Raw genomic sequence first — 26,920 nt, 5'->3', positions numbered from 1 at the left:
AAAACACTGGTTGGAAATGTGCTATGCTGTGCAGGTCTGTCAGCTGATGGAGACATAAAAACTCATTAAGATGCAACCGAAAATAAGGGAGCAGAACAAAATGATGAGGAGAAAACAGTATTGCATTACCCACCTTGATTAACTTGCTAGGTTCTTGCATTCCTGTTAAGTTATCGGTTGGATGCAGCGAAATTGAGAAAACACATGCAGATCCTGCAACTTTAACATTAATTTTTATTTGTGCAAAGAGTTGGAACAGCATATACAGTATATTCCTCTTTGTACACCACACACCATATTCAGACCCTTTATTTGTGGAATCTACAATATAGCCTCCCCTGATTCAGCTGCTCCTCAGTTGTGAAACGTACACATGCACATTATAAGATAATTGTTAATAAGGCAGGTTCTTATTAGTGTATTAGTTGAAATAATCTCACCGAAACTAAAACTGTTAAATTGTTCAGCAATTTAAATCCAGTACTACACATTTTACAATAAATATCTAATCTCATACAAAACACAACAGCAAATGTATGGTAAACATACTTTCATAATTCCAAATAAATTCACACATTTATGCCCATGTATGGTACAGTAAGGCCACTGGACAGTTACAGTGCGTGGAGCTTTAGGATATACTGGATGGTCTCTTGGGAGTAAAAGGGTAGTGGCATAAACGTTCAAGGGACAGCATTAATCTTTTTTATACAATTTACTTGCGCCTGGTAGTTACATAGCTTGAAGTATCAAAATACTGCAACTATTTTAATAACGTTATAAAACACAGCTACAATGGAACAGTAAATTTATTTACGAAGTGCCTGTACACTGTCAGAATAAATAGAATTACAATGCATCAAAGTCATGGTCATTGCTGTCAATAACCTCTGGATTCATCACTCTTCCCATAAAAAGAATTGTTCCTGAAAAACAGATTAAGAATATTAAGGAATTTCTGCCTGAACAGACCACTACAGTAAATGTTTCTCTTTTCGCCTACTGTATCATTTATTCTTTGTATAAAAATAATAGTTTCAATGATCTGAAAGTGGTACTAATTCCAGTAATTAAACATATATCCATTACCTTTTAGCTGCACTTACAAACATTAAAAGGCTGCCAAGCTCACTTTTTATCCGATACGATAGCTTTGTAACAGTCTAGTAATACATCCAACTTTCATAATTTTTTGGGTGTTATTAAATGTAATGTTCTGCTAATGCAGTTATTCTCCTACAAAACAGAAGTACATCACAGCAATAGCACTAGAAGAGACATGAACTCCATACAATGTGCCAAAGAGCTCTTACCTGTCTTTCTGGCCCTGACAATGAAGAAGAATGGGTGATCAGCCATCACTTGCGGGTAAAGCACTAGGGTTCTTGTAAGAGCAATCATCCCTATAACATTTGAATTAATACTTTAAATTCATAGCACAATAAAAGGCCACCAGTATCAGAAGGTGACTTTCTAATTAAATGCATTGGCAATTTTCTTCCACATTTCCTGAAGCACTAGTGCTTCAGTGCAATTACCTTAAGAGGAAGATAAACTCATCTAGCAGAAATGAAACCTTTAGCTCTGTATCTCCAGAAGGGGGCACTGTTACCATTCGTCTTAGCGCATTCATGGCCTTGACTGCTTAGCTTCCAGAGTGGCCGAAATGAAAGACTGCTTGTTGTAATGCAATTATAGATTTGTTTCAGACAATGAAAGAGTGGAGAAGTTTAAAGTACCTGTCCCAGCAGCTCCTTCAGCTCCTTCTTCCGTGACTTCGAGAAATGCCTTTTGAACAGCTTTTCCAATGAAAAGATCTTTCTCGCCTGTGTGTGCCACAAGGATAGTGTTATATTGCAATCTAAAGATAGTTACAAATCTCACAGGTGTTCCAAGTTCTTTCATCAGTCTGAAACAGTCTAAAAACCAAATGCTCTTCTGGACAAAATATAAATGCAAAATGTGACAGGTATTGATTTGTGGTGTAGTTAAAGGGCCAAATATAAAGGTTAAAATACCTGGCTGAGCAAAATAACATAATTTTCACTTTATTCCATGCATTCAGAAAAAAATTAAAAAGATACCTTCAATTAAAGCAAATGTGATCTTGGTATGGTATGATGCATAGATAAGCAATTCTACAGAATTTCAAATGTCTTGTTTTAAGGTAAATATGATGAGATACAAGGCAAAAGATAAAACTATGTTATCTGCTATACACCACTGACTGAGTCATAACATGATGCTACAGTATTTTAAAAAAAATACACAATGTGTCCAGCAATTTATAATCCATTTCTCAAATTACAGGACCAAAGTGCACGTTTCTCATTACACAGCTATCAGGAAAGCAAACAGTGTATGAATCGCAAATAGTACTATCTTAGGCACTGGGGGGTTTTAGACAACGTAAAATGCACAATTAGAAAGGTGTCATACCAGTCATAGCTGAAAGATCTGCATCTTTAGTAAAAATATTTTTAATGCCAAGATCTTGCAGGGTTTCCTTCAGGTCAATCTTCTGCTCTATTTTGAACCTGCCAACAGAAATAATGAGTATGAATTGCAGAAATGGAATAATTTTCCTGTCTTCTTCTGCTGCTCACACAATCTGTTAGAATTTCTAAAGCTGATTTGCACAAATTGTCTGCGTTTTCCTGCAAAGCCATTCCTTTAACCATCAAGGGCAATGACAGCTCTTTTATTTTTAGTGACAGCTATTAGCATTTAGATACTGCAGGAAGCATTCAGCTGAAATCACGGAGAGCATCACAGGGTAATTTGTTTTCTGCATTTTTTTTTTACTAGGTTTGAATTAGACGGCACTAAGCCTATTTAGCTTTACACCTTAAGAAAAATAAACCCTTGAAAACTTTCACTTGACTATAGCAAGAGCAATAAGGCATAGGCTTACCGTGGCAAGTACACCTCTACCTTCTGCTTTTTCACTGCCGCCGCCCATTCCTCAATCAGCTGAGCTTTAATAATTGGCTCCAGTGCTGCTAAAGGCACTTCTTGCCGGGGAAGAACAATCATCATGCTCATCTCCTCTCCCTCGTATGGCATTTCCAACACCTGATAAACCCCTCCGGCCTCTGACGTTCCATCACTAAACTCACCTATGCAGGAAACAAACTCAACTCAGGTGGCCTATTTCTGTGCACAGGAAAAGCAGAGCAATTTATAGAATTAAAGAGCTTATCTCCTAACGCCAGACAACACAGGATGCTGGACTTTTTCCTGAAATCTGATAACATTCTTCTGTAAAAAAGCATTAACATAATTGTTTTACCATTTAACATTGTCTTTTCTTATTAATAGGACAGTCACGAACCTATCTGATTGCCATACAAAATCTTAATTAAAACATATGGTATACTTTCGAGTACTGGAGCACATGGTTTTTCCTGAAAAAAATCCCTTATCAGACACTTTGAGTGTTGTGGCAACCTGGAAAGCATCACAGATGCACAAGACAGACATCAATTAATCTAGTCAACCTGACTTTAGGAGGTGGGAGGAAATATTTATTCAGCTTTCCAGCATTTATTTTTAAGTTTATGTCATTATATGTAAGCATATTATTACTCGGACTCATTCAGGTGAGCACACACCATTCAGGTGTTTTTGAGCACACGCCTTCAAAAACATTTTGAAGATGTCACCCTGTACGACATCTGTAGCAGAGCTGCAAGTGAAATGAGCTGGATCAATATAAGCATGGAACAAAGGCTGACCCTCTCTCATGATAGAGTGCACTTTTTTAATAAAAAATAATTGAAGTCCTTATTTTAATTACACTCAATTAAGGGCAAGTGCCTAGTATTGAATGTAATTAGTTTAAGGACCCCACCTGATGTTAATTTGTCAATGCTTCCTGTAATTTCATTGGAATCCACTGACAGAGCAAATGTGAAATGTAAAGCACACTGCAAAGCAACGACTCCAACACGTGGCCTCTTGTATCTGAAACAAAATCCCAGAACACAAGCCATTTAGGTGATATATGTGCTCAACATACTTCGCACTGTAAGTGTGCAACCTATTTATATTCTGTCTCGAAGGAACGGTGCTTGATGCATCTGTATACTGAGGAGCCTGATCAGTATGAACAATACTTGGCATGCCTTCAGCATTCAGCCTCATTGCTCTGCTCACCCACTGCTTCTGCTAATTAGTTTTGTGAAGGACACTGCATTACAGCAAACAATCTAGAAGCTACTAATGCCAACCACTTCTCAACAACAGATACATGGCAGCATTCTAAGCCCATGCACTATTACACACCAATACAGCTTTCTGAAAGGTTTTTAAATGCTGCTATTTTAATCACTTAAAAGTGTCATAGTAGGTATTACACGAGGAATGCATGAATTGATGTTTCATGGGTACTACAGCTCTTGGAGATAGATATATTTTAATAATTCTTAGATTCAACACTTTAAAATTTCATGTTCTCTGGCGAGAGTTTTTTTTTTTAGTCTACATGCAGGAGAAGCAAAACAGTTAGCTGTTCTCGAAGACTGCACTGCATTGCAGTATTTCTCCACAATAAGAGGCTCCAACAAGGAGTAGAGGGAGGCTTTGTGAAAACACTGTACAGTACAAGGCAGCAGGTACAATGCAGGTCTAAACGGTTCAGTTTTAGAACCCACAAGAAGCCCTCAACTATAATAACAGTTAAGGGCACATGAAAAACCTTTCACGCAGGAGATCAAACACCTTATCAAATTCATTAAACATACAGTACATTTCTGTGGTGAGAAGAAAAGTGTATTGGATGGGACATTCAATTAACAGGGGTCCATTGTAATTGTGAATTCTATGACAGTCTGGGAAGACTTACCATAGTAAAAATCCCCCTGTTGGTACATCATGAGCGTTTGGACTTCATTGCCATCGTCCTTTGTGAAAGAGAAAGTGCGGGTGTGCTCTGGTCGAAACTGGTTTTTCCAATTTCCTCGAAAATAGATGGCGTTGATAAGCGTGAGCCTAGTCGCGCTGTTGAAGTCTTCTGCTGACAGAAGATCGTGAATCTTGTCTGTGAAGAAACGATGTACGTTACTTTATATTCCTGTGCAAATTCTGCACATATTAAGAAGTACATTGAGTTTTCGCAACCACAGGGCTTTAATTAGATGTGATTTTATCCGTTTTGTTATTCTCCAGGGCTAAGGCATTCAGCGTTGTCAAACTTTCTTGCTCATTTGCAAACTATCTTTTGACCTTTGATTGAAAACTTAAAGCCTTCTTTGGGCTCAATTTTTGATTACAACAAAAACAACAATAATAAATCTACACCTACTCTCTGTGTGGTTTTCTACCCATTGGTTAATGTGATTGGCCACAGCAGTGGACTGACTGAAGTCCACCGTTTCGATTTCTGCTTTGAAATATTTCTTCATCTTTTGCAGGAAGTCTTCGTTGAAGTGGATTCCGGTCTGAAGAAAGAGAGAATTTGCCAGTTTCAGGACATACTGGGTCTCATCAGCCTCCAGGTCCCAAGTCAGGTTCTTCAAGATGAGAAGCTCCTCTCCTGGTTTGCAGTAAGAAAAAAAAATGACAGAAAAAGTCGGGCTCTGTTACAACTTAAACTATTTCATAGTTTGTCAAGAGATCGGTAATCCCAGATGAATTCTAGAATTAAAATGTTTTTCTAATAATACAAACTATTTCTCAGAGTCCTGTTATACTAGAACAAGTACCTCCATAATTAGCACCCATTTTCACCTGCAGTTTTCCCACAGTCCTCTGCTTTAGGCCCCGAGTGAAGAGTAAGCAAAACTACCATCTGTGGAAGTGACAGTCCAGTTGTCTGGCTTGTCTGCTGATTCTCCATTCTCTCCCTCCTGCAAGACTGCTCATTTTAATATGGCCTGTCCCTGTATGCGCTCTGCATTCTGGCTAGATAGCTGGGGAGGAAGCTGAACTCACCCACTTTTAGGTTTCCATATCCCACTGCTTGTCTGATTTCTTTCAAAGCTGGACCACGGGCCCCAAGCTCTACCATTCCTAAAGCTACCATAATGCTGAGAGGAGAATAGATGATGTTTTCTTCGTTTCCCACCGACTGCAGTTGGCGGTACAGCTTCACAGAGAAATCGGCAAGTATCTCATCCTGCAGGTCTGCTTTCCCACATATGACTTGCAGCAAAAGCAGAGGCAAGATTCTGAGGAAAAGCATGGCTCGGGAGACTTCAAAAACCTGCGAAAGAGAACAGAGAAGATACAAAAAGCAGCTTCAAACAACTTCCCCATTAAGTGTTTGTCAAAAGCAACTCTTTGTATTCAGCAGACGATTCCATCATGTCGTTCTAGGGATTGTTTCGTAAACTATGAAACAGCCATTCTTATTCTCTCAGTAGTTAGGAGAATCATGAAGTTTCTTTCCTCGAGAAATGTCTACTAGATGCTTTATTTAAATCAAAGTAATGCTTTATTTAATCTCTGACCCAGATGCCGAGTCATAAATCAGACACGTTTGAACTCCTCCAAGGCACGGGCACATATCCGAGTCTCTACTTATCATGCGCTTGCCCTTTACAAACACAGTGGAATGCATCTTTTAGTCCCTGTTGTTGCATTGCAACAATAATAAGACATATGAAACAAGAAATATGATTGTGTTTGAATTCATGGGAAGATGCACAAGATAAAGACCCAAAAAACTGTTTCAGGTGTCCTCTACAAAACCAATGGGGTGACACTGATTACAACCGGGCCATTAAATAGAAGCCACAGGATCATTAAAAATGCATGAATCGCTTTTGCAGTTGATGATTTGCGGTTCACTTCTATGTTCTGCATAATGCTACACAAGCATTTGCTTTTATTTGAGGCTTCAAAACAGGAGGGATGACCTAATGCCCTCCTGGGTACTATGTCCACGAAGAGGGTAATGACCCATATAAACCACCTAAACAGCCCGTCAATACTGAAGCCAATGGTGTAAATTCTGGGACTATTGTTCCCAGTGGCACAACATTCTGCTACAGTAAAGCACTGGCACTAGACGTAACCTATGTCCAACATGTTTTAGGACATATAATTACTAAAATGTATTAAATTACCCACATTTCTAATAATGTCCTTTTTGGTGAAAGGGTGATTAACTCTGGTTGTAAGCTCATCAGAAATGTATAGATACTTTATTTTCCCAGCCCGAGGTTTTTTTTTTTTAATGTTAAATGTGTATATGTTATGATACATTATGTCGAAATCAGCAAACCAGTTTGTTGCACTGGCAGAGTGCTGCTGTCATCGATGTGTATAAAAGTTACAATTATTCAAGGCACTGGACAAAGACTGTTTTTGGTGTTTTGACAATTGATATATCCACAGCGGGGGGGGGGGGGGCAAAGAGATCATATTCATATAGATGTAATTATGTGAAAGATAAGTACATCATATTCTAAATTCCACCTGATCAATGGCCTACAAGATTTGCAATAGTCCTTCTTTCTTTCAGAAGGGGTAACAAAAAAAGTATAGGATAAACAAGTACAGGATTTTTTATTCCCATTATTATTCACATTCAATAAGCACACAGCCTCCAGAACAACATTTAGACCATTTAAAAAGGGCCACTGAGTCTCTGACAAAGTGAAAGATACTTTGATGGAATAAGATAAATACAGGCACTGCCAAACGCCACTCGACCTCCCCCCCATTCCCTTCGCTAATAAGTAAGGCGGCACTCTTTGGAGGAGGTGAAGTTATCAGCTCTCTCTTGCTGCCCGTTCAGGCCACAGAGTTCGATCTCTTATCCTTCTGCAAGCAGGAATGCATCACGCGGCGGTTCCGTCTTTAATATCTTACTCTCCATCTCGCGTTCTGAGAACAACATCCTGCCACAGTGGCTTCAGCGTTTCCCCTGGTTCTTGGAGGCTCCGTTAACCTGCAACAGAGCAGCAGCCTCAACATTTGTAGTTTACACTAGTTCAATCTGAGCTCCCCTCCTGTAACTGAAGCCTTCCATCAGTGACGTCCCACCGGTGGAAAACAGACAGATAATTGTGAAATAAACCAGCGCAGACAGCATACCTGAAAACAAGAAGCTCTCTTATCCTGTCCTACGGCTGACCTTTCACAACATCATCCAGAATTTTACAGGCAGAGGCCTGTTAGTGAAAACTGAACCATTAAATCCACTTGGCTGATAAAATATTCATCCTTAATCCATTCTGGAAAAGAACGACAACAAAAAAAAAACCTCTCTACCAATGAACGGATAAAAAAGAAAAAAAACACCACCTGTCATTTATGAAAAAAAATAAAACATCAAAATGAATTTAGAATTTTCTCCCAGAAAATGAAAATACGAGAAGATATGCTTTTGAACTACAAATATTGAATGCCTACAAAAATCCTTCAACAAACCTGCATAATGCTCTTTTGTATAAATCATCAGGTGTGGCATGTATTATTCGATATTATTTATGATCAACAAAGAAACAAGTAAAATTATGGTGCCTGATTTTGAAGTCAGAACAAAGTTAATTTATTAAATTGCAGAGTAAGCAAGCTTCCTGTTAACATCCATGTTATGCAAGTATTAGTGAAATCCCAACTGTTCTATCCCTGTAATCCCTTATACTAGAACTGTATTCCATGTCATCATACAGTGTCAGTGCTTTTCCTATTGATTTTTACCAAACCTTAAAGGATTCAGCTGCGATACACGATCAATACTTTGCAGCAGAAAATGAGCAAAGTTTTGAAGTTCTTGTCGCCCTGCCAGCACAAACCCAGCTTAGAACCTAAGCATCATTTTACCTTCTTTTTTCTACAGATTTATGGATTCACTTATTGTACTACAGATCATTTCATGCTCTTCATAAACAGTAGAACAGCTCTTGTTTTCTACAAAGGGGGAAAGCCCATTTCTTGTACCAGAAGCCTTTTAAATGATGGAAAATCTTCACCAAAGCCTTGGGGTTTCAGGTTCAGATTCTAGCATTCTAATAAGGTGGATTTCATATCTCAAAAAACTCCCCTTGTGCAGACTCTTGGTTCCTAATAAATTAAAATGCAAACACTGATTTCTGTAGAATGGAAACAAAATTTTACCTAGACTAAGCGGAGCTGATAAAAACAAAACCGGACCACTTTTCTGCATTTGAACACTGTGGCCAGCAAAAGCTTTCAGTTTCACACAAATCCTCCAAGCCAGCTGCTCCTGGACCAAAGGATTTGGCAACTGCGTTCTGTTTTCATTTGTGGAATTCTCAAAGATCAAATACAGCATATTTTACAGACTTCTTCCTTATAGGTCTTTGGGATCTTTTCCCCCTTTCTTCTTAATCTGTTATAACAGAGGGAGAAGAAAAAACAAAGAGGAGACCTGCCCATAGGCCACTTTTGATTGTGGTCTATTTCATGCTCAACTGACAACAACAACAGCTGAGCACTGCCATATAGAGCTGTCAACTGCAATCACTGTAATATCTGCTACAAGGGCATACAGAGGGATATGGGAATGAAGGATTTAAAAGCTCAAAGTTTGTTGCAGGAATTACACCAAATGTGACTTTAGTGCTCTGACAGGGAATAACCTCTCTCACATAAAACATCCTCTAAGTCTGGAAACGTACTGGTCTGTTTTAATGGTAACTAAAGCCAGAAGAGGGACATATGACCTAAAGAAAGATACATCTGCTAAAGGATGAAACTGTATAACAAACTTATTGCATATGCATTTGGTTACTTGTTAGACACAAAACATTATTCACCTTTCATCCCAACACCTGCGTTTGCACATTTCATGATGTGAATATCTGTTGCCCACATATAGAAGTGAATATTTAGAAGACATCAGGTCAATAATTTTAATCATTAGAATTTAGTGAGAAGGTAAACATTTACTAGTACTTTTATACATAAAATGTAGCCTGTTTTTCTTCTCAAAACTACTCAAACAGTCTTTCGGAACTTGGTCAACACAGAATGATGATCATTAGAACACGCGTGGACTGGACCCTCTTATTGTTCTAGAATATTTTTTATACCTACAGTAGTATTATCATAGCTTGGCTGATAAAATCCAATATTTGCAACAATATCCTATGAGATTCTGTACAATTCTGAACAAGACTGTTTGACACGTATACTACAGGATAATGTTAAAAATTATTTCTACATTTTTGCAGGTATAAATCTCTACACAACCTTAAATCTGCAGTCTGATTTATCCATGATACTACTCACTTCCCAACCCACACACATTCCTCTTTTTTGGGGGGTCTGAATCGCATTGATCCTCATTAAAGTAAAACTGTTTACAAATCAAAAGCAAAAGAACAGATTACATCCGACCAGTCTTAATTACTCTTTTGAAGTCAGGGTTAAAGGGTTTGCTCTTTAAAGCACAGGACAAAGACTGAATAGAGTTCATTCTTTGAAAAGGAAACCCTAAAACATCCAAACTCGTCTTCTTTAAAAATCCTTTTCAACACAATGTTTTGCGTTTAGAAACGAAAGGCCACATGGCAAAGAGACACACCAAAGAAAACCCATTAAAGAATTATTTAAAAAAATACCAAGATCTGTTAAAAAAGATAGGTGTTAGGACTCCATTTCACCTCCTTTCAGCAACAGCTTCCATGTGCAGAATAGAGCTGTGGAAATGTGGCCTCCAGCATCCTCTGGGAGCTGCTTAAGATTTGGAAAAGAGGATTTTGTGATACACTTTTAGAGACAGAGAGACTCTTGAGGCAATCTCAACCCTTGCCATTTTAGGATTACAGAGGACAGCTATCATAGATTCTGCTGTGCTGTCTGCATAAATTACAGCTTTTGTTTTTAAGGCAAGCACTTCGGTCACAACATGGGAGGTTACTGCTGTCTGTCCCGAGAAAGTAAAAAAAAAAAACAGCTGGAAGGATCACTTTAACACAACACCAAACGAAAGTAAATGCTACAGATTCCAGTCAGAGGTACAACAAAGGATAAACAGCATAAACACAGACCACAGGCTTGGGCAGTTGTGTCACTCATTGTAGATTAGAATTTGCAAATACAAGCTTTTTTGTGCAGATGTCTCATTTCAACCAGATCATGTCAAAGGTTAGAAAGATTTTCCACCACATATTGAAAAATTGCCTATCGCAGCTCACTCCCACCTTAATCCATACACCTCTATGTGCTTTCTGTATTGTATATTAAAATCAAACATGTAATGAAGAATTGTCATGTTACAATCCTCCCACATACTGCAGATGTCCTACTTCAGTGCTGCACATTATTATACCGGACTCATTCCTAGTACCTGGGATGTTCATAAAGCCGAGTGCAAAACAGGCTAGAAAATTCTTTATTCATGGAATCTGACAATCAAGAGTGCCGACAGCAGCACAAAAAACCAGCAATGGACTGTTTATTAATTCACCACAGAAACCAACAGAATAACAATCAGGTTTTCCTCATCGTAAAAAGAAATTCTCAGTCCGACTTAAAAAAAAAGCTTCAGTCTTCTCTACCGCGCATCTGTTCGGGCTCATTAATCATAATAGCTCTGATTCTGTAATGAATGAAATGCATATATACCCCTATAGGGTTACCCAACTTAACCCCTGTCAATCGTCAATTGACAGCAACCTGCTTTGATCACCTTTTCAAAAACCCTTCACCATAATTTAGATTCTCCAAAAAAATTTAGAGTATTCCGTACACTCCTGCACAATCTTATCACAGCAGGCAATCACAGTGACAGGTCTGATCCACAGATTTAAAAAGAGGTAGTGGAGTTGTCTTATCCCAAGTTTAGGAGGAGCAGGGAGGGCTGGTGTAGACAGATCCACAGTCTATTACAAGTCCCATCAGTTTCCTTCCCTTACTTGTTACCACATTCCTTTTAACACCAATCTTATCGGACCGAAGATGGGAAAGCACCTCCATCTTCAGCGTTCTGACCCATTGCTCATTACGGGCGTTACCGACATGATTCAGCAATGGGAAAAGGAGACAGGAATAAATCGATATAAACCATCATTCTGCACCAGGGGCTAGCATGACCATTTTATTACAGCATCGGTTCATTTAATTTATTTCTCAAGCAGACGCGTAACTGAAATACTGTCGAGGGTAGGGCTTCCCCATGCAAGTCAAGAGCACAAGGCAACTGCTCGATGTTACATTTCTAAAAGAAATTCTTCAGCAACTTATTTTGAAAAACAGCAGCATTTTATTTGATTCCACAACTACATTGGAAATCAGATTCCTTCACTCTTCAAAATTATTTAGTTTTATTTGAACTTTCTATATTACCTTTCTAATACACGTCCCCTGACCACACGTCACTCAGGCACATAATGATCATGCCTGAGGCTGGATACGTCATTGTTAAACAAAGTTGCTTTTAAATTAAAAAGAATTTATTAATGCATGCAATGCTAATTCAAGTGGATGCCTTAAATTTGACCTTTTTTTTCCAGGCCAACATTAGTTCTTCATTTAGATTATACCAAAAAACAAACACTGAAACATCACTGATGGTAATGCACCTACTGTATATATACTGTATGTACTTAAAACATCACCAAATACAAGAAAGTGATATGGGAATTTTTTTCCATTCCATGACATTCCTTCTCCTTGTGATCCTGAATGCTAATGACAACAGACTGTCCTTCAGAGAGATGCAAAAGCAATTAAACTTTGAGCTACATCTCTACCGCCTCAAAGCATAATAAGCCAAATTGTGTGCAAATGAATTTGATGCAGTTTAATAAATTTACTCCAGACACATACCCATCTTCTGTTTGTGTAGATGAATGCGCCATTTTATGTTGTTCGGGGCAGTCTGACGAAAGGGCTCATCTGGGAGATTAAGTTAAGCTTTTTTCAGCAACAGCTAGGAGGTATTATTCCCTGCTTCCTGGCACCCTTCTGAGGAACATTCTAACAAACTTGATTTTCTTAGCCCCACTAAAGTTTGCTTAGCACAATTAATAAATAAATCACAGGATTAATTAAATAAAAGGTCAACAGGAGCTTTAGAAATTATTAGAAACTCAATACGTGAATATTGCTAGGTTTTCAAAGCAGCCCATACTGCGGTAAAAGATATTTATCACTAGAAATGGGGATAAAAAAAGGCAATTCAATCTCTATAAGAAGCAAACATTGTTTTAAATATGACCAGACTTTAGGTCGTTAAAGCAGGGCTTAATGTGCCAGGGTTATAGAAACCCACCTCTTTAACAAAGCACGCATGTCTCCTTGGACTTTTCTGTGCCTGAATAACTTTCTTAGACACCAGTGAGAGCTGTGCTTCAGAGATTTAAACAGTAATTGGATCTGCTGCTGTTTAGATTAATTGAGCTGAATAAAAGACTTGAAGGCTCTGAAAGGATGTGGTGGCTTTTAAGATACACAGAACCAAAGTGTTGTGATGTTACATTGCTAAAATACTGTATGCAAAACAGCAATTAACGACAAGAATAATACTAAAAAATCTGAAAAAGAATCTAGAATATATTCCTAAATGATTTCCCATAATCAATGACTTGATATATGTTTACTAATGGTTCTAGAATTAAAAATTAAAATATTTTTTTTCTGTAACGCAGGGGCATTTCCGTCCTCTCTCTGCGCAGAGATGGAAGAAAAGCCCCTTACTTGCATGTGAAGATTTAGTCGGTATTAACATGACGCAAATTAAAGACCTCACAATGTTAACACAATGTTCCGTTTTTGTTACGCTAAAACGGAAACTGCGCAGTGATTTTAACGACATTACACTTAGTGAAGGTTCAAGTCGAATCCACGACTTCTAGGGGGGAAAACATTTTTTTTTTATCGTAAACAGATTGGTTGCTTATTTTGTGAGAATAATTTTTGAAGGTGTGAAATCCACACCCGTGCTAGGAGACACGCCAGAATTAAAAGAACTAAAATCTATACAAATGATGCATTTCTCCAACAACGTACACATTAAGCAAGGACAGTAACAGAATAAAACAGTCTTTAACTAGCTGTTTGTTTGACACATATACTACAGGATTTAAACTCGCATACATCACAATAGTGTGATTCAGGAAGATCTTATATTTTCTTGCCATGTGGTTATATACCGATTTAACGTATTAACGTTGTACACCCAATTTTACGTCTCACTTTTTACTTTTTAGGTGGATTATCTACAGATCACAAATGCCAAGACGTTTAATCTTTAAAATATACATTTACAATGTCACGAGAACGTCGGCTTGGCAACATATATATATATACACACAATATATACAGCATTTTACATAACATACACAGATTTTTACGTGAAATGTAAGAAGATAAGAATTCGGAAAGCTAATTTATTCAGTTGTATTTTCTCTACGCCATTCACGTGTATCACGAGTTTAATATGAACTACCCAGGAGTCATGCACACCGTCGGCTCGTACATTATTAATATTAGATTCGGAAAATAACTTCACACACAGGAACAGGTATCAGGAGAACAAAGGACCACTTTGCTATTCGCAACCCGTCTCTCTTGGTAACTAAAAAAAAAAGGCAGTTCAGTCATTGCACAGCTAGTAAAAAAAAAAACAACAAAAAGCCAAGAACTGGAGAGAAAAATAAACTTAGCACTATCGGAATAAAAAAAAAAACCCACAGACACACATTGACAGCGATGCTTCAGTTAAACGGATAGCGACAATGACAGCATGTTGATTCGTTTCAGCACAACCAATTAGGACTTGGTTTGACATTATAAGGCATTTAAATCCCTTCCTTACCAAGTGCTATTCTGCTAAGGATGCTAAGCTACAGTAGCACTCCGCCTCCCGGTGATGCTTATTCCTTTTGGACGCCGCGGCAGGTTCAAGACAGACCTAAATATTTTCACAGCCCGACCCCGCCTGCCTCCATACCCATTGGCTACTTCACCCGTCCTACCTTCACAACACGCTAGCCTTTGTGCTAACGGTATTTCCTCTAGTTACTTCGAACTGAGAAGGAGTGGATTTCAAACCTGTCAGTGAAGATCAATCGGGCTGCTGTCGCGTAGCAAAAGAAAAAGGGGCAAAGAAATGCATGATAACATGCGAACCCCGCTGTAGTCAAGGAGCCACCCATCCGTGCACTTTATTGGCTGAGAGGAGTGTCACTCACTGTGAGGGGGCGGGGACGCGGAGGCGGCGAAATGCTTTCTGGTAGTTGTAGTTTTATAGCACGCGAAGCGCCAATCTTCGCTGCATGAGAAAGGCTCTCCAAAGACTACAATTCCTACTACCGACCTAGCCGTCTATAAAGCTTTTTCTGGTTGGTGTACTTGGGACCTCGCCTCAACTCCCTGCGTCTCTGGTCAGGCAGAAAACTTCCGTCTTCGGTAAAAAAAAAAAAGAAAACGCATAAAAAGGGAGTTTGCGGGCTTATTCGGGACGGAAAGAAGCAGGTACGTACTAAATATCAAAAACCGCGCTGAACGTCTCCTTTCTCTGCCAACTTCGTGTCGATGGGTTGTCACTGCTAGAAGTGCCCAGTGAAGTAGTTAGCGAATAGGTATTTCTAATAATGCTGTTGTTATTAATATCGTTAGCTTTCACCTCGTTGAAGGTTTCCTGGTTGTAGCTCGTCCCCCGAAACAGCATCCGCCTGACCGGAATCGGAACCGCCCGGGTTTGATACCGAAAGGCACCTCGTCCGAGTGAGGCAGAGGTCTACGGGCCTCGGCTCGGCCTGTTGTTGTTGGCGCGGAACTCGGTTAGAAAGGTGTCCGCCGGCCCAGCCCTGGGAGCCGGGGGGCTGGTCCCTCACCTGCCGGCAGCCCAGGGACAAACCCGGCCACCCAGGCCTTGGTATGCGGATAGGACAGATTTGAAAGAGCTGTTTTTTTTTTTTCCTGGTTTTATACTTCTTCTCCTGGTTGTTGTGAAACGTCATAGCTATCGCGCTTAGATACAGTTTCGCGTCTCATTTGAAGCTGGAAAAGTTTGCAGCAGTGATCAGTGAAGCCTGGCTGGTGATTACCAGCCTGAACTAAAGGTGCCGTTTTTCCATTTTCTGTTTAAAACTGCAACAGCTTTGGAGATGGCAGAATGCCTCAGAGTGAACAGTGCAGTGCAATGCCAAAAGTGAATTAAACATATACAGCAGGGTCAAATCTCGTTTCCTGTTATTTATAGTTCGACTAGAGTGATGTTAAATCGCTACTTTAAAATGGGTTGCATCTGTGCGTATCGCATTAGTCATTAGCTATATGTGCATGCGTATCAGCTATGCTGAAATAAATAGTCACAGAACTTGTGACTTTTGGAATCATGAGAATATGATAGGAATTGATAGTGATATTTAATACCTCGCCTTACTGAGTTTCCGAACAGGGTCCTTCAGGCTGGGTTCAGCAGTGTGTGAAATGACTCCGTGGTCATCAGGCTTCTTGTCTTTTCACTTTCCAGAATGAACATCAGCTCTTTTTTTTTTAATTCCCTAAGCAGTTTTCAGTAATGCTTTAAAATAAATGCCCGGGATGTTACGTGCTCTTTATACAGAACTTTATGGGAAGCTGATTGTCATCAGTAAGTGTTTGGGATGATTTCATCTGCCCACATTCAGTTTGGAAAATATTTATCTCAGTGTGGAATTTAATAATTGAACCAGCTGTATGCAGATATTCCCATAATGGGAACTGTGCTGTCCTCCTACACTGTAGTGGTAGATGTGTGAATGATTTTACTGTCATTTGAATCAAATCCCTGCCAGTACAACCTGCTATATATACTTGGCAGCTTTGATTTTTGTATCCCAATTTCCAATGCTGCGGAGCATACGTTCAGCTTAAGCTACAAAATCTTCTTGTGTCGAGGGCTATACACTGTGTGCAAACATTTTTCCAGATTTTGTAAATGGTATTTACAAATACCAACACTAAATGGCATTTACAAAATCTTATTTACTGGAAGACATTTGATTATCAGGACTATTATTTGGGTGTGACTTCAGGTGACCTGAAGATCTTTCTTAGGAAAAGCTTGTATATTTTACTGCACACCTTGTGAACACCTGTTCATATGAGGTTGTTCTTAAATTCTGGGGCCCTGGAACTATTCCCATTACAGAGCACTGGCTGGGGTGCAGAAACAGAGCCATCCATGATAAGACTGAGGTTCTTGTCACTTCTAACATCCCAGATTTTGCTCAAAGAGTTGTTGTGTAGGTGAGTTAGGCAGAGGACTCCCAATCAAGTTCCCTTCTTCTGCTGATAATATGCAGCACTGACCACTCCAATGTTTTTGAGGAATAAGAACATACCGACCTGTGTCTTCAGCAAAAAGTACTGCCCTGTATATTGGGGGCGGAGTGGTGGCTCTCTGGCTTAGGATCTGCGCCTGTGGCTGTAAGGTTGCCGGTTCATATCCCGCGGCCGGCAGAGGAATCCTAATCCATTGGGCCCCTGAGCAAGGCCCTTAACCCCAGCTGCTCCAGGGACGCTGTTTAAGTGGCTGACCCTGCACTCTGACCCCCAGCTTCTCTTCCTGTCTGTGTGTCTCATGAAGAGCAAGAGTACGTGAAAAAGACAAATTCCTAATACAAGATCCTGTATATGGCCAATAAAGTGATCTTATCTTGTATCCAATCCTGATTTTGTGCATAGATTAAATACTTGATCATTTAAGGCAGTAAATTTAAGAGTGCAGAAAAAATTGTGATGTATGTTGTTTTTTAAAAGAGCTGTGTGGGTATGATTAGATTTTTTTTTCTTCCGTTTTCTGTTTTTGCTTATTTGGTAATATTTTTAAGACAATTCAAACTTATTTTTGCAACTATGAAGGGATTTTGTTCTATCTCTGTGTACTACCCCTACCCTGACAAGAAAACTGGACAGAAAGCAGTCCTATTGACGTAGGCACTGAGAGAGCCTAACTGCAATTTTTGTATTCAACTCAAATGCATGCCGGTATTAATATTGAATTAAAATTCACAATCAGTTGAAAGATGTCAGCAGATGCAACAAAATGCACAAGAATAAATTAGGCAGAGACTGAGACTGTGAAAAGGTGAAAAGTGGAAGTAAACCTGGACAGACATCAAGCATCCAGACCTGGTCAAAGGATTTATAGGTCCTTAGGACGATGGCACCTGAACATTGTGTTCACATTGCCAAAAGCAGAGAGGTAGAGGGAAGTGGAGGGTTCATTGCTTGTTTATTCAGCAAGCAGTTTATTGCTTTTGCTGTAAAATCCACCTCACAGATGTGGCTTGTATCAGATGGAACTCAAGATTGGAGAAATGTACACACTTCTTAACGGACATAAAAGGTGACATGTTCACTTACAGTCCTGCCAAAAATGGAAGGAACTGGCGACAGTTACATTTTACTTAAAATATAACACTATTAATGAACGTGGATCAGGTAAATGTTTCATGCGAAGCGTCCGGCCCTTTCTTATCTTAACTGATTAAACGTCCAAGAAAATTTATATCTAATGAAATTCCCCGTTCATTACCTGGGATTAATTTTTTACAGTGGGACTCCTTTTTTATTAACCATTACAAGTGGAGCTTTATCATGAGGAAACAAATGCCCAGCCTGTTATACTTGGACCTCCCTATTGATTGGTGCGTTGTATACAGCGATTAGTGCATCATTCTGTTGTCCATCAGGCTGGTCTACAAAAAGAAAACTTGGATTAATCAGTTTGCTCGCAGCATCACATTCTGTTGAGGTGAGGAACACGTGAGCAATAGGTGCCTGTTCTGTGACAACGAGCCTCATCACGGCTAAACCGCTGATGGATGGGTTATGTTTTTCAGCTAGGAGTTGTATTTTTCTTGAAATGGTGTGGAAAAAACAAAAGATCTGAAAGGTTCTGAATTGTGAGAAATTCTAAGCTCTTTCCTAGAGAGTGGATTCTGGATTGAATACTTCAAACGTTTTGAGAATACATTTACAAAAACGTGGTGTTACTCTTTCCTTAACAGCCATTTCCTGAAATATGTAGTAGGCTTTGTTTTGTTTAAAACAGGACTTGTGTGAGTGTTATACTTCGTTCACTTCAGGTTGCAGAGACTTACTTGAGTAAATACTGCAGGCAAGCTCTGAAGGCTGACCTTTACACTGCTGCCATAAATACGCCTCGGAAACGTAATATTTCACATCCTGCAACATATCCACACTTTCGGTCTGTGTAATGAACTAGTAGGCATGAACTTTATTCCGTTTAATTAACAGCAAGATAAACTGGAAGGGAGGTTTCAGTTTGTGTAGTTGACCAGTTGGCATGAACTTTATTCAATTTAATTAAAGGTGGGGTACACAGGAATGGAGCTGTTGAGCTGAATCTGAGGACTGTTCTGGTTGAACGTGGAACACGACACAATACAAACAGGTTTCAGGCTTCATTCTTGAAGGTCCCAGTGTGATTTGCGTTTCAACCCAATTAGAACTCACAAGCCAAATTTCCTGTTTCTCATTTCTATACACAAGGGTGATGGTTTCACTGGAATTGGTAAGGGTTGATTAATTGGAAAAATAGCTTATTTCTCAGTGGCATTCCTTATAATATGCAACAAACTCCAGTAGAATAAATACTGTCCCTTTTATCTTTGCAAACATCTTCCTAAATGTATATGGGCTAGTCAACAATTAAAAAAATTAAAAGAACTTGTATCAAAATCCTTAAGCAGAATGGGTTCAAAAGACTAGTAATGGAAGAAACAGATTACAGAATTTCAAAATCTTCCCTAAATAATTAGTCCTGATTTGTTCAGGGCCTGGCTTAATTTGAAGGCTTCAGTCCAGTCACCAACAGTACATCTAAAATGGGTTATTTCGGTACAGCCCTAGTGTTTCCACAGACCTTTTGTGGAGTTCTGTGCTTTTGAGTGGTATTCTCAACATGTGCTATAAAATTGTCATGACTTCAATTTAGGTAATTCAAAAACTGGACCTCTCTATATTGTTCTCCAAGCCACCTTAAGTGTAATTTGGCTCGCTCATCAGTAATTACCTTTCCTGGCAAAGCAATTAACTAGGAGCTGTTTTTTCTCATTATCCCATGTAAAAGGATTGAGAGGTGTGTGGGCTTTTTTAAATGCAATCAAATTGAAGGTTCTCATATGAAGCTGAAATTAATGGGAAAGAATGCATGAAATATTGTAACACAGTGCTACCAGCTGTTTGAATTATTGCACAAAAAGTGAAGTCTTTAGTCATTGAGAAGTTTTAATGTACATCACAGAGAATGAAGTGAAGCCAGGATTGTAAAAATTAGATTTAATAGCTAGCTGTAAACTACTTAATTTTAATGAGGCAATAAAATGCATTTGGGCTACTTAATATAAGGCACATTTAATTAATTGTATTTTTTTTCCACCAAGACAGGCAGTTTAAACCTGCATCCAGATTTGAACTATCTTCAAACAGTGCCCTGGATAATAGAGTGTTAGAAAAGGATTTCTTTACATCATTTGATATTTAGGGTGTCTAAACTGCGGAGTTTGCACTCTTAAAAGAGGCCATAGAGAAATGTTGACCATATTCATATATTTGCTGGCCTGTACAGGACAAGCACTACACTGGAAGGGCAGAACAAAAGTTTAGAACAAAGATTTTTTTTGCTGGGAGGAAGCCATGTTCAATCTGTTACCGTAAATGAAAAGGTAACCTGTTTTTTTGTTAATGTTTGTGTATGCCGTATCTTTTTTTTTATATTGTTCCTCTAAAAGTTGCCCTTCCGTGGTGGAAGTGACTGGATTAAAAACGGTGCGATTTGGGGGGGGGTTGGGCAAATCCGCCGTCACTTCACTTGAAATCACCAACACTGCAGCTTGACTCAAGCGGTGCGAAACAACAGTGAAAAAGAACGGCGTTTAACTTTCCAGTATAACGTGGGGATCGATCTAACACTGTCACTCCTTCATTTCCAGGGAAATCGTTTTCTGCCCCTGAACTTTTCACCACACTCCATCCGGGCAGAGACACAGCGGTGGATGAAGTGAGACTTGATTCTGTAGCACTTTTTCACCAAAAGGGGGGCTTTGGACGAGGATGACAATGGAAGAGATGAAGAATGAAGCTGAAACGACCTCGATGGTTTCCATGACGCTGTACGCGGTCATGTACCCCGTTTTCAATGAGGTAACGGGAGAGCCAAAACATTCAGTGACGTTCAAAATGAACAGTGAGTCGTGAACCTGAAGGCCCTATCGAACCTGAATTATACCTGAAGAAACTATCGAAGTGCATTTAAAACTGTGAACAGGAGGCACTTCTTTCCCTAAAGGGATTTGTGTGGAGTGTAGAACAAACTGCCTGCCCATGTCTTTTTGAAGCTGTTATCCTAGTTTCTTTTTGAGAAATGGCTGGATGAGATCCTTTCCCTACTAATTTTAGCCTGGGCAGATGGGCCAATAGGCTTTCCCTCATTTGTAACGTCTCATGTTCTCAGTAAAGCTGGAGCATAGTCCGTAGACAGTGGTTTTTAGCAAAATATCAGGCAACCGAACGTGTTGTTATTAAATCATCCAGAGCCCGGGTAGCCCATGTAAAGATGCTTGCTCAGAGTACAGGTTTGACCTGGATGTCTCCAGCCTGTGGCGATGAGCTGACTGTGACTGGGATCCCTCAGGCAGTGATGCTACCAGGGTTGAGTGGGAGGGGCTCATCTAGGGTCCTCTAGTTTTTGGGGGGGACAGTGCATTATGCTCCTTAGCAGGTGCTGGTGTTGGCATGGGACTTGCCTCTCCTTGACTTGGTACTTGATACTTTACTTCTCCTTGACTTGATTCTAATCTCCTGGAAGAACCTTATCATGTGCCAAATAACAAGGGGCTGCCCAGGGGTGTTGGTAGGGCAAAGTCAGCTTGTCCTCGTTCTTCCTAAGCAGTATAGGAGATGATCATAAAGCCAGATGAGACTTCCTTTGTTTATTATGTAATTACAATGTTACATAATAAACAACTAACCCCCCCCCCACACCCCCAAAAAAAAAACAGCCATACATTGCTGTGGTTTTCTGCACAGTGCCAAAAATGCTGTCTTATCTCCTGCCTGTGTATCAGCATGTCACAAGACCAAGCTGCAAGATACTGCTGTGTTGGTGTCTGTTCCATTCTGTGCCCTGATGGGTCATACAAATTGTATTTGTGTCATGATGGCTTCTTGCTACAGCTAAAACAGATCTGTAGTGTGGCAATTCTCAGCCCATAGTACTGTAACTTTTTTGATAATTTTAATTAAGTGCACCAAAGTACAGGCTTGAGTTAGCCTTATAATTAGCTAGTTGCTGTACCTCTACAGACTTTATAATGCAAATTAATTGCCTGCCCACTTTGATTATCAGTGGCCTACATTTGAACAGCAAAGCAACGAGCTAATCCAGGTATTTATCTTTGTGTTGGAACACACACGCCAAACCTGATGCATCCCCACCATCTGCATGACCGATGAGGGAGATATTGTCAGCATCTTTTTTTTCCCCCTTTCTGAATAAAGAATACACTCATTATTTTCTTACTTGAATCTCAGCAGATGCTAATGAATCACTTATTAGTCCTGATATCATCATTATCTCTTTATGGAAATCAAAGATGTGTGGATTAAATTCAGGGACTGCCTGGTGTGATGCTCTTATCTATCTTAATATTAGGGAATTGCTGATGTATTGGCCTGCTGCGTGCTATGCTATGAGGGAATGAAAGGAGAATAAATTTAGCACACAGCCCATCTGTGGACCTTCTTGACCTCCTTTGATCTCTGCATGAACCTTGATTTTTGGGGAGATGTATATAAAGTTGTGCAGAACCTTTCTCTATCGTTTCTTCCTCACAAAGTGAACGCATTGAATCTTTTGTGGTTCCATAATTTTTATTTTAATTTGCAGCTGGAGCGAGTAAATTTATCAGCGGCACAGACTCTGAGGGCAGCCTTCATTAAGGTATGTCATTCATTGATTAATATAAAAACTAATCTCTGTAGACTCTCTGATTTTTGTTAAAATGAATACTTTTGGTTTAAATCTGTACAGACCTCCAGGTTAAAATTTTTACCTTCACAACATATCTACAGTTTTGAGGTCCTTTTGCAGACGATTTGTTATCCTAAAAATAGCTCATAACGGGACATGCATTGAAGAGCCATGTTTAATAGGTGTTAAAACAAGATATTATACTATATAAAATCTTATTTAAAATGTTGATTATCTTTGAATCTAGAATTCAACATCTGTAATATTTTTCTAAATCATGCCATTGCAGGCTGAAAAGGAGAATCCAGGTGTCACTCAGGATATTATAATGAAAATTTTAGAGAAGAAAAATGTTGAAGTGAACTTCACTGAGTCTCTGTTGCGCATGGCTGCTGATGATGTTGAAGGCAAGTTTTTTTTTTAGATTTCCTGCCAAAGAAAACTAACTCACACTTTCTCTGTACTCTTGTAAGACCCTATTAACAGATTTTTCATACATGTGAAGCTGTAATGCAGAAGCAGCTAAACCACTAAAGTATGTTGGTTTTTCTCATAGATGGTGCTGTTTCACCACAAATAAGACTAAACACCTGTACCAGATTTTTTCCTAAGTGTCTTAATGGCTTAATATGACATAACATTTAAATGAAAAAGGAGTAAATATGTTTTATTAGGCCGTTTTGTGATGCAGGGTATTTCAAGTTAATGTTTATAATTGCTCATAGAAAATTTATTTTGTATGCATCCATATTTATTTTTCTCCCTGGAGCTTTGATCGCTACAATGGCTCCGTTATGTACTATAGATAGCTTTGTGACAACATATTTTTTCATTGAGAGATGTGCAATATCAATTTAAAATGTATTATTCCCAAGCAATAATTTATTCTAACTAAAATAGTTGATTATTTTTATTTCATTTATACAGTTTCTAAGACCGCTTTGAAATGTGTTGGATCCATATTTCCAGCAATAAAAAACTGAAGATTAAAGTTGGCAATGCTATAAAGAAAGATCAGAAAAAATTCTGTAGATGTTACATGTTTTTATTTATTGTATTTGCACATGCAGGAGGCAGATTGCTTCAGCATTTACAATCTAGCCACCCGGATTCATTTTGAGTCTTTTGGGAAAGCCTTTTAGCCCAGCTTTCATTTTGCAGTTACTGACATTCTCTCCTGGGTTCTGCTCTAGAGTACATGATTGACAGACCAGAGCAAGAGTTCCAGGATCTCAATGAAAAGGCACGCGCACTGAAACAGATTCTCAGCAAAATTCCTGATGAGATTAATGACAGAGTCAGATTTCTTCAGACAATCAAGTTAGTATTGATTTTCAACCTCATCTAATACTTACATAAGACTGTTTTTGCTATTGATTTTTTTCCTCTTTTTGCTTAGGATTTTTATATGAGCTTTGTTTTTTTTTAATCTGGAGTTAAATGATTCACTGAGTAACATCTTCAGGATGATCCTTAGTAAAATTATTTCATTTTCTGCAAGTTAAAATAAAGATGCCAATTTAATGTACTGGTGCAAATTTATTAATGACGGTGTAGGCATAGTCATAAAAATTGGCTTCAATATGGTATTACAGAATTAGCTGTTTTTGTGGGTAAGGTAGAGCAAAATGTAAAAGTATCCCTTTTAGTTTTAAAATGGTAGTTTATGAACGTGTGTCGAGTTTTGCAAAGTATCCTGTCCTGGTAGAGGTTTGTGCTGTTAAAGCTATGCGTGTTTAGCTTTGTCTTTGTGTGTTAAAGGTTCTGAAATTTCCAAAATGTAGCCAATACAATGCATAAATAAGAAATGTCTTCTCTGGTGACGAATATGAATTTGCCTTTTCTGCATTGCTGCCACAAAAAGGAATAGCCACTAAACATTGTAATTAGTGTCTGGTTGTATTTGTTGCCCTTTTTGTAAAAAAATGTCATGTAATTATTATCTATAGAGACATTGCAAGTGCAATAAAAGAGCTGCTTGACACCGTGAACAATGTCTTTAAGAAATACCAGTATCAGAATCGTAGGGTAAGTATAACACAATTTGATTTTTTTTCCCCACCAGAATTGCAGTACAGCTTGCATTTGATTTTTTTGGTGAATAGTTCATTTACAGTACTCAATACAATACTCCTGTGGTGCATAATGAGTATTAACCTATGAGACAGTATTTTGATAAGATTTGCTGTTTATTTTTCTGCTTTTTTTTGTCTATTTTAGAGATGGGGGGGGGGGGGCATGCTTTGGTGCACCAAGCCTGCTACAGCCTTAACAAAATTATTGTACAATTTGGGAAGATTAAAATATAAACATAGCATTAGGAAACATTTTTTCTTGAAAATAAGCTGAGGATGTGCTGTGTAGTTGACTAATTCAGTCAGTCTTTGATGTGGCTTAGTAATTAAAATTAACGTATGGTTATAGCGTTGTCTACAAAGAAGAGCGACATGTGGTTTGATGTAAATTAATCACCTACTGATCCGATCAGTGAGATAACTGTAAATGTTTTTATTGTTTGGAATATCATACAGGTTGATGTTGAGAGACAAGAATAAATATTAACTTAATTTTCAATTTGTTAAGTAATTAAAAATATCTCTGAAGTCAGTGTTTGCCCAATAACCTTAAATGCGTGTTAAAAATCTAGTCACAGATAACACTAGATGACAATGTACAATAAGAGAAAATGCATTCATCTTCACACAAAATCACCACAATCATCTGAACAAGTGAGCATGATCAGAGGTCATGTAAGAATATTTAAATATACTGGAGTGTAAGCACTTACACTCTTAAAATCTTGTCTTAATAGGGCATCTTTTCAACTCTACACCTCGCATAAGTTTGTGTAGTGCAAATAGTATGTGTGGTTACCATTCCAGTTATCTTGTAGTTTATCTGAGATGACCCAATGACCTAAAATTTGCCTTTTTGAGTATTTATGCAATTTAAACACGGACCTTAGAATTATATAGGTTTTCGTCGTGACCTTGTAATTTCTAGATTAAATCATCAATACCCTGGTAGAACCCTGGTCTGTACTTCATAGACATGTATGTTTTACTAAGGTTATGAACTCTGTAATTTGTAAAAGATTGGTGTTTAAAATTAGAATATAATCTTGTAATGACATTATGTTTGTATTTGCAGGCACTTGAACACCAAAAGAAGGAGTTTGTAAAGTACTCCAAAAGCTTCAGTGACACACTGAAAACATACTTCAAAGATGGAAAGTAAGTGAACATTTTAATGTGATGAAGTGTTGTAAACACATTCTCCTCCCATTTTGATGGTCTTTGGCATCATTGATACAATTGCCCCTCTCAGAATGTTATACTGTCAGTTGAACGGTACAAAAAAGACATAGTCTATGTGTGTGTATATATATTGCAGTTCTAAAGTAGCTCTTTGACCTTCGATCTGCTGTAGGCAATAAACAGTTTAATCATTTTATTACACTTCAAGTGTGACCTTGTCTGAAGGACCAAATGCTTGGCTGACATGAGTTTTTTTTTCTCCCCCTTTATAGGGCAATAAATGTGTTTGCCAGCGCCAACCGACTTATCCATCAAACCAACTTGATACTGCAGACCTTCAAAACTGTTGCCTAGAAGCTTCAATTCTTAGAGGTGTAATTTTTAATGTTGGATAGGATAACCTTTATATGTAAAATGTAAAGTTTGACTGTATAATTTATAAGTCTTGCTTCATGGATCTGAGGCAGGGCGTCGGACGGAATTATTGCCAGCCTCCAACATATTTTTGTATTACTTTATTCTAGCTTAATCATGACCTCACAATGAAGATTCCGCATCACTTTTGCTATTGCTATCATTCTATCCAAAAGAAAGCCAAAAGATTTTGCGCCTTAATGTCATGTAACATTCCTTATATGAAGTGTAAATATTGGTATTCTGTTTCAGACATTTTAACTTGAAGAAGAAATGCAAGTTATGTATTTAACAATATTTGGTGGCAAATGTTCAATAAATAGTTTACATATGTTGAAAA

At 38.5% G+C, this 26,920-nt stretch overlaps 2 protein-coding genes across 5 annotated transcripts; one reads left to right on the top strand and one right to left on the bottom strand.

Annotated features, from left to right (window-relative positions):
• Positions 1 to 216: 216 nt before the first annotated feature.
• serpini1 (serpin peptidase inhibitor, clade I (neuroserpin), member 1) lies at positions 217 to 16,016 on the bottom strand. 4 transcript variants are annotated; one of them, XM_088912720.1, is made up of 9 exons: positions 15,548 to 16,016; positions 5,935 to 6,205; positions 5,306 to 5,536; positions 4,847 to 5,041; positions 2,915 to 3,119; positions 2,440 to 2,537; positions 1,740 to 1,826; positions 1,314 to 1,403; positions 217 to 926 (listed from the first exon to the last, which is right to left on the bottom strand). In XM_088912720.1, exons 1-9 carry the CDS (start codon positions 15,590 to 15,592, stop codon positions 850 to 852), a joined length of 1,299 nt encoding a protein of 432 aa, XP_088768846.1. In that variant the 5' UTR covers positions 15,593 to 16,016; the 3' UTR covers positions 217 to 849. The 4 variants fall into 4 exon arrangements, with proteins under 4 accessions (XP_088768846.1, XP_088768848.1, XP_088768849.1 ...); XM_088912722.1 differs by lacking the exon at positions 15,548 to 16,016 and adding an exon at positions 14,974 to 15,083; XM_088912723.1 differs by lacking the exon at positions 15,548 to 16,016 and adding an exon at positions 14,898 to 15,043.
• Positions 15,239 to 26,920, top strand: pdcd10a (programmed cell death 10a). Its single transcript, XM_088912724.1, has 8 exons — positions 15,239 to 15,396; positions 20,871 to 21,081; positions 22,826 to 22,879; positions 23,199 to 23,316; positions 24,103 to 24,229; positions 24,859 to 24,937; positions 26,060 to 26,142; positions 26,439 to 26,920. The coding sequence occupies exons 2-8, from the start codon at positions 20,992 to 20,994 to the stop codon at positions 26,518 to 26,520; spliced, it is 633 nt and encodes a 210-aa protein (XP_088768850.1). The 5' UTR covers positions 15,239 to 15,396; positions 20,871 to 20,991; the 3' UTR covers positions 26,521 to 26,920.

The sequence above is a fragment of the Atractosteus spatula genome, chromosome 4 (assembly GCF_055471065.1).
Source record: "Atractosteus spatula isolate fAtrSpa1 chromosome 4, fAtrSpa1.hap1, whole genome shotgun sequence".
Taxonomy (NCBI): domain Eukaryota; kingdom Metazoa; phylum Chordata; class Actinopteri; order Semionotiformes; family Lepisosteidae; genus Atractosteus; species Atractosteus spatula.
The sequence above is the reverse complement of the archived record's forward strand: the minus strand, read 5'-3'. Positions and strand labels throughout refer to the sequence as shown.